This window comes from Nerophis lumbriciformis, linkage group LG17 (genome assembly GCF_033978685.3).
Source record: "Nerophis lumbriciformis linkage group LG17, RoL_Nlum_v2.1, whole genome shotgun sequence".
Lineage (NCBI taxonomy): Eukaryota > Metazoa > Chordata > Actinopteri > Syngnathiformes > Syngnathidae > Nerophis > Nerophis lumbriciformis.
Window position 1 is genome coordinate 40,660,183 of NC_084564.2, and position 8,675 is coordinate 40,668,857.

Genomic DNA, 8,675 nt, shown 5'->3' on the forward strand with positions numbered 1-8,675 from the left:
GGGCCTATGGTTAAGAAACACTGTCTTAAAGGGCAATATCATTAAAAAATATACTTTAGAGTAGTCAGTGTACATCTTGTATAGCAGTTTAAATATACTATCCACTGAAAATGAGTCAACACATCGGATATTGTTGTCTGAACAGCTGGCAGCGGTCCAATTAGGAATACAAATAATTTCAGGTGTGTCGGCCGGGTGACGGACGCACACTTCAAACCTCCGCCCGTCTCGCAAAGTTTTGGAATATTCAAAGCCGTTTACCCAAGACGGTTAGCGCCGTCACCACGAGAGCGGAGGATGAAATGCAGTTTTTTTAAAAACCCTGCGATGCTTTAATTTCAAATGAGCTTCACGGGAGCCCCGCGGTTTGAATATTGATGCTGCATTCCAGCCCAGAGCTTTGCTGTCGACACACCTCTCAGGCGGGCGGATCATTGATGTGGCACGCATTCTCTCACTTTTATTGACTTGGAAATTAACTTTTTTTGGGGGGAGTCATTTCGGGGTTGATTATCTAATAAAATCCTAATTCCAATTCATGACCGACGATTGAAGGGAGTGCAAGAGTCTGATTGTGATGAACGGAACTTCACGGTGAAGAAATCCATCCAATGTTATCAAAATTGGGATGTACAGAACCAAAGACAAGGTTCAAATGCGTCTGAACCGGATTAATCAATCAATCAATCAATCAACCAATCAATTCATTGCAATGGACGTCGAGTGCATCTAGTTAATATTGTGAGAGTCCAGCCCATAGTGGATCTAACATAATAGTGAAAGTCCAGTCCATAGTGGATCTAACATAATAGTGTGAGAGTCCAGTCCATAGTGGATCTAACATAATAGTGTGAGAGTCCAGTCCATAGTGGATCTAACATAATAGTGTGAGAGTCCAGTCCATAGTGGATCTAACATAATAGTGTGAGAGTCCAGTCCATAGTGGATCTAACATAATATGAGAGTCCAGTCCATAGTGGATCTAACATAATAGTGTGAGAGTCCAGTCCATAGTGGATCTAACATAATAGTGTGAGAGTCCAGTCCATAGTGGATCTAACATAATAGTGTGAGAGTCCAGTCCATGGTGGATCTAACATAATATTGGGAGAGTCCAGTCCATAGTGGATCTAACATAATATTGTGTAAGTCCAGTCCATAGTGGATCTAACATAATAGTGTGAGAGTCCAGTCCATAGTGGATCTAACATAATAGTGTGAGAGTCCAGTCCATAGTGGATCTAACATAATAGTGTGAGAGTCCAGTCCATAGTGGATCTAGTTAATAGTGTGAGAGTCCAGTCCATAGTGGATCTAGTTAATAGTGTGAGTTCAGTCCATAGTGGATCTAACATAATAGTGTGAGGGTCCAGTCCATAGTCGATCTAACATAATAGTGTGAGAGTCCAGTCCATAGTGGATCTAACATAATAGTGAGAGTCCAGTCCATAGTGGATCTAACATAATAGTGTGAGAGTCCAGTCCATAGTGGATCTAACATAATAGTGAGAGTCCAGTCCATAGTGGATCTAACATAATATTGTGAGAGTCCAGTCCATAGTGGATCTAACATAATAGTGAGAGTCCAGTCCATAGTGGATCTAACATAATAGTGAGAGTCCAGTCCATAGTGGATCTAACATAATATTGTGAGAGCCCAGTCCATAATGGATCTAACATAATATTGTGAGAGTCCAGTCTATAGTGGATTTAGTTAATAGTGGGAGAGTCCAGTCCATAGTGGATCCATGGACTATGGTCTATTTTTGATCTTTTTTCATATATAAGGGTTAAAAAAGGACAAGATCACGGGTACAAGCGGCCCAAATGAGTTTCCTCCGCCGGGTGGCGGGGCTCTCCCTTAGAGATAGGGTGAGAAGCTCTGTCATCCGGGAGGAGCTCAAAGTAAAGCCGCTGCTCCTCCACATGGAGAGGAGCCAGATGAGGTGGTTTGGGCATCTGGTCAGGTGGAGTGCCATCTCCGGGTTGGGGAGGAGACCCTGTCTTAAGTGGAGGAGTTCAAGTACCTCGGAGTCTTGTTCAGGAGTGAGGGAAGAATGGATGGCGAGATCGACAGGCGGATCGGTGCGGCGTCTTCAGTAATGCGGACGCTTTATCGATCCGTTGTGGTGAAGATGGAGCTGAGTCGGAAGGCAAAGCTCTCAATTTACCGGTCGATCTACGTTCCCATCCTCACCTATGGTCATGAGCTTTGGGTTTTGACCGAAAGGACAAGATCACGGGTACAAGTAGCCCAAATGAGTTTCCTCCGCCGGGTGGCGGGGTTCTCCCTTAGATATAGGGTGAGAAGCTCTGTCATCCGGGAAGAGCTCAAAGTAAAGCCGCTGCTCCTCCACATGGAGAGTATCCAGATGAGGTGGTTCGGGCATCTGGTCAGGTGGAGTGTCATCTCCGGGTTGGAGAGGAGACCCTGCCCCAAGTGGAGGAGTTCAAGTACCTCGGAGTCTTGTTCAGGATAGAGGGAAGAGTGGATGGTGAGATCGACAGGCGGATCGGTGCGGCGTCTTCAGTAATGCGGACGCTGTATCGATCTGTTGTGGTGAAGAAGGAACTGAGCCCGAAGGCAAAGCTCTCAATTTACCGGTCGAACTACGTTCCTATCCTCACCTATGGTCATGAGCTTTGGGTTATGACCGTAAGGACGAGATCACGGGTACAAGCGGCCCAAATGAGTTTCCTCCGTCTCTCCCTTAGAGATAGGGTGAGAAGCTCTGTCATCCGGGAAGAGCTCAAAGTAAAGCCGCTGCTCCTCCACATGGAGAGGAGCCAGATGAGGTGGTTTGGGCATCTGGTCAGGTGGAGTGTCATCTCCGGGTTGGAGATGAGACCCTGCCCCAAGTGGAGGAGTTCAAGTACCTCGAAGTCTTGTTCAGGAGTGAGGGAAGAGTGGATGGTGAGGTCAACAGGCGGATCGGTGCGGCGTCTTCAGTAATGCGGACGCTGTATCGATCCGTTGTGGTGAAGAAGGAGCTAAGCCGGAAGGCAAAGCTCTCAATTCACCGGTCGATCTACGTTCCTATCCTCACCTATGGTCATGAGCTTTGGGTTATGACCGAAAGGACAAGATCACGGGTAGATGAGTTTCCTCCACCGAGTGGCGGGGCTCTCCTTTAGAGATAGGGTGAGAAGCTCTGTCATCCGGGAGGAGCTCAAAGAAAACGAGAGGAGCCAGATGAGGTGGTTCGGGCATCTGGTCAGGATGCCACCCGAACGCCTCCCTAGGGAGGTGTTTAGTGCACCTTCCGACCGGTAGGAGGCCACGGGGAAGACCCAGGACACGTTGGGAAGACTATGTCTCCCGGCTGGCCTGGGAACGCCTCGGGAAGAGCTGGACGAAGTGGCTGGGGAGAGGGGAGTCTCTGCTTCCCGGCTTAAGCTGCTGCCCACGCGACCCGACCTCGGATAAGCGGAAAAAGATGGATGGATCCTCTTTTGTTACAAATAACTGTTGTACTTCAATTGGATGTAATTGCTTCCTAACGTGCAGTAACTAATGGTATGGACACGATACTTTGGAAGATACATTTCCCCCCCAACACAAGTATATATTTATTAGTTGTCAAGAAGGTACTTTTGGGTGCTTTTTCAGCTCACTGATAAAGTTCTAGAAGTTGATCTGCGCCGGAGAGATTAGGATGATTGATTTGTCCATCATTGAGACGCTCCAGTTGACAGTCAAGCATCCGTCTGCCAATCACAACAGGAAATTAAAAGATTTCCCCCCCGCTTGCAAAGTCAAAAGTGCCGCTGTGCAAAGTCCACGCAGGTGCGGCTCCAGAATTTAGTCACGTCCCGAGTTGTATTGCTGATTTTTTTTTTAGATAATACAGTTGCATTTGTTGTCTTTTTTTGTCCCCCCGACTGCACGCATGTGATGAATTATGAATGGGATGTTATTTGTTTACTCAGTGTATGACTGAGCGATGCATGCATTATTCATCTCCTCTGACGGGACGGACAGCAGAGGAGGAGGCGGGCCTCGGAGAAAAAAACGCTAATCCCGAGCGTGGTGGAAAAGGGATTTGAGATAACACGCAAATTGTTGACTTTTGTGCGAAACCAAAAAAAAACAAAAAAACAATCAATACAGCTGCCTGTCTGCAGCGCTTCCCCCGCTCATCAATCAATCACTCTTGTCTTCCCCCTCAGTCCTGAGAGATGACTTCCGGCAAGCTCCGAGTGACGTGGTGGTGGCCGCCGGGGAGCCCGCCGTCCTGGAGTGTGTGCCCCCCCGTGGTCACCCTGAACCGCTGGTGTCCTGGAAGCGCAACAACGTCCGCGTCAACACCAAGGACGAACGCATATCCGTGAGTACGGCGAAAAGTGAACAGATAAAATAATAGATTCGAATGGATTCATGTACAGTAGGGAAGGGATTCATGTGGCCCCCTCAACCCCCCTACCTATCCTGGTGGCCCCCTCAACCCCCCTACCATTCCTGGGTGGATCTGGCATGATGGGATGGTGGGGGATTTATTCATTTAGCAATGCAGTCTGCTAAAAACGACGGAAACGCGCCACTCTGCATAGCGAGTGACGCAAACGTCGAAGTTGGAGAAACACATTTTGAGGATATTGTGGAGAATGCATATACAGGTAAAAGCCAGTAAATTAGAATATTTTGAAAAACTTGATTTATTTCAGTAATTGCATTCAAAAGGTGTAACTTGTACATTATATTTATTCATTGCACACAGACTGATGCATTCAAATGTTTATTTCATTTAATTTTGATGATTTGAAGTGGCAACAAATGAAAATCCAAAATTCCGTGTGTCACAAAATTAGAATATTACTTAAGGCTAATACAAAAAAGGGATTTTTAGAAATGTTGGCCAACTGAAAAGTATGAAAATGAAAAATATGAGCATGTACAATACTCAATACTTGGTTGGAGCTCCTTTTGCCTCAATTACTGCGTTAATGCGGCGTGGCATGGAGTCGATGAGTTTCTGGCACTGCTCAGGTGTTATGAGAGCCCAGGTTGCTCTGATAGTGGCCTTCAACTCTTCTGCGTTTTTGGGTCTGGCGTTCTGCATCTTCCTTTTCACAATACCCCACAGATTTTCTATGGGGCTAAGGTCAGGGGAGTTGGCGGGCCAATTTAGAACAGAAATACCATGGTCCGTAAACCAGGCACGGGTAGATTTTGCGCTGTGTGCAGGCGCCAAGTCCTGTTGGAACTTGAAATCTCCATCTCCATAGAGCAGGTCAGCAGCAGGAAGCATGAAGTGCTCTAAAACTTGCTGGTAAACGGCTGCGTTGACCCTGGATCTCAGGAAACAGAGTGGACCGACACCAGCAGATGACATGGCACCCCAAACCATCACTGATGGTGGAAACTTTACACTAGACTTCAGGCAACGTGGATCCTGTGCCTCTCCTGTCTTCCTCCAGACTCTGGGACCTCGATTTCCAAAGGAAATGCAAAATTTGCATGGTTGGGTGATGGTTTGGGGTGCCATGTCATCTGCTGGTGTCGGTCCACTCTGTTTCCTGAGATCCAGGGTCAACGCAGCCGTCTACCAGCAAGTTTTAGAGCACTTCATGCTTCCTGCTGCTGACCTGCTCTATGGAGATGGAGATTTCAAGTTCCAACAGGACTTGGCGCCTGCACACAGCGCAAAATCTACCCGTGCCTGGTTTACGGACCATGGTATTTCTGTTCTAAATTGGCCCGCCAACTCCCCTGACCTTAGCCCCATAGAAAATCTGTGGGGTATTGTGAAAAGGAAGATGCAGAATGCCAGACCCAAAAACGCAGAAGAGTTGAAGGCCACTATCAGAGCAACCTGGGCTCTCATAACACCTGAGCAGTGCCAGAAACTCATCGACTCCATGCCACGCCGCATTAACGCAGTAATTGAGGCAAAAGGAGCTCCAACCTAGTATTGAGTATTGTACATGCTCATATTTTTCATTTTCATACTTTTCAGTTGGCCAACATTTCTAAAAATCCCTTTTTTGTATTAGCCTTAAGTAATATTCTAATTTTGTGACACACGGAATTTTGGATTTTCATTTGTTGCCACTTCAAATCATCAAAATTAAATGAAATAAACATTTGAATGCATCAGTCTGTGTGCAATGAATAAATATAATGTACAAGTTACACCTTTTGAATGCAATTACTGAAATAAATCAAGTTTTTCAAAATATTCTAATTTACTGGCTTTTACCTGTATGTTTAAGAGTTATTTCTTTGTTCATAGTCATGTTTGGGGTAGATAGTACTTTTCCTTTGTATATTCTACCAGTTTGCTTTGTCTTCAGAGGTCTGTTTAGTGTCTTAACCATCGGAATGTCAATATTACCCCCACTTCTTCCTTGTCAGTGTTGCGAGAGGGAGAGGTGGGTGCTTTCTTTGTGTGCAAGAAGTTGGCTTTTCCGTTTGAATGTCAGATCAACTAGAGTAGCCGATATGAATGGATTGGTTAAGCTGATCACCCGTAATGTCAGTAAACATGATAATATTACTATTCTGTCTTGATGGTCCTTCTTACTCAGCATATATGTCATCGAAAGAACTTGGGATTGACCAGTAACTTAGATTCCGTGGGAGGAAGAGCTGGTCAGACGCAACAATATTCAACCCCTCCACTGTCATGTGGCGGCGTAAGCGAATAGTGCAGCCAACAAATCGGTCACGTTTTATGTGTCAGATAAAAAGCGACGGATGGGGCAGGAATTGTGCTCTATAAACACACTTCCCTTTTTCACGGCTTGTCACACCACGCCTTGCCTTATTTTGAGTTTCTTGGTGGTTTTTCCGCGTGTAGTTTTAGTCCCTGCCTTGCGCTCTTATTTTGTGGTTTTTCACTTCCTGTTTTTTCACCTTTTCCTTCAGCAGCTTTACGCCTACCTTCGAGCACTTTTCCCCTCACCTGTTTTCTGTTTGTAATTAGTAGAGATGTCCCGATAATGGCTTTTGCCGATATCTGATATTCCGATAGTGTCCAACTCTTAATTACCGATTCCGATATCAACCGATACCGATATATACAGTCGTGGAATTAACACATTATTATGCCTAATTTTGTTGTGATGCACCACTGGATGCATTAAACAATGTAACAAGGTTTTCCAAAATAAATCAACTCAAGATATGGAAAAAAAATGCCAACATGGCACTGCCATATTTATTATTGAAGTCACAAAGTGCATTATTTTTTTTAACGGGGTAGCGGGGGGTTGTATATTGTAGCGTCCCGGAAGAGTTAGTGCTGCAAGGGCTTCTGGGTATTTGTTCTGTTGTGTTTATGTTGTGTTACGGTGCGGATGTTCTCCCGAAATGTGTTTGTCATTCTTGTTTGGTGTGGGTTCACAGTGTGGCGCATATTTGTAACAGTGTTAAAGTTGTTTATACGGCCACCCTCAGTGTGACCTGTATGGCTGTTGACCAAGTATGCATGGTATTCACTTGTGTGTGTGAAAAAGCCGTAGATATCATGTGATTGGGCCGGCACGCAAAGGCAGTGCCTTTAAGGTTTATTGGCGCTCTGTACTTCTCCCTACGTCCGTGTACACAGCGACGTTTTAAAAAGTGATACATTTTACTTTTTGAAACCGATACCGATAATTTCCGACATTACATTTTAAAGCATTTATCGGACATCTCTAGTAAACACATTTCCCTTTTTTCACGACTTGTCACATCACGTCTTGCCTTATTTTCAGTTTCTTGGTGATTTTGCCACGTGTAGTTTTAGTCCCTGCCTTGCGCTCTTATTTTGTGGTTTTTCACTTCCTGTTTTCTGCGGCAGCTTAACGCCTACCTTCGAGCACTTTTCCCCTCACCTGTTTTCTGTTTGTAATTAGGGCTATTTAAGCGCTTTTGGTTTGACGGGACTATAGTCACGATTCGCCGGTGACGGTCGAGGATTCGTTCGATGCCGATCTCGAGTGCGCACGTACTTTGTGGACGCCGTCTGCTCCATTCATTCATTCATTCATTTTCATTCATTTTTGTATTTATCTCCTTCATTGATGTGCATTTTTGATCAATAGAAAATTAAACTCTATCATCAAAACACATATTTACACACCTATGCTTGAGAAGGAACAGGATGAAGAAAATCTTATATTTCCTGCCCCCTTCAACATAATAATAAGTAGTCTGACTTCATGGATAGCCCAGATTCACAAGCATACAAACTGTTAGAATATTTGTTTGTAAGTTATCACAAAAACTTTGTGTTACATTGAGTGCCCGGTGAGAAGCAAAAGCTGTCTTTGAAACCTACCGAGAAGAAGGCTTGTAAAACTCCACTGTGTAAGGGGGAAAGCAATATGAAGGGTTCTTTCATGTATTGTAATCAACAGAAAGATGTTGTTACAAAGCGGAGAGAAGGCAGGATCTGGACAAGTTCCAGACGACCTATTTTTGAACCTCCTTTTTCAACTGTTTTACGAACCTCTTTCTGAACTCGTTTACGACCTTTTCTGTGAACTGTTTACGACCTTTTCTTTTGAACTGTTGTAATCAAAGGCGATGGCTGTTTACGACCTCGTTCCCTTAGAAGCGTGGTCGGAGAAATTCCAAAATGCAATCTTTTGGCAGAGCGTAATGACACTGTACAAGGGTACAGATGTCCAAGCGTCTCTCCTCAAATTGAGCCAATTTGAATTCTGTCTCCGTTTAATTCTTTGCTTCT

The 8,675-nt window shown here is 44.9% G+C and overlaps 1 protein-coding gene across 3 annotated transcripts in view; it reads left to right on the forward strand.

The window, feature by feature from the left end:
• LOC133614888 (roundabout homolog 2) overlaps positions 1-8,675 on the forward strand; it is a 398,279-nt gene that overhangs the window by 164,444 nt on the left and 225,160 nt on the right. For all 3 annotated transcript variants that reach the window (XM_061973251.1, XM_061973250.2, XM_061973252.1), the window contains one exon: positions 4,171-4,328. In XM_061973251.1, coding sequence (XP_061829235.1) covers positions 4,171-4,328 — 158 coding nt within the window. The remainder of the gene's footprint in view (positions 1-4,170; positions 4,329-8,675) is intronic.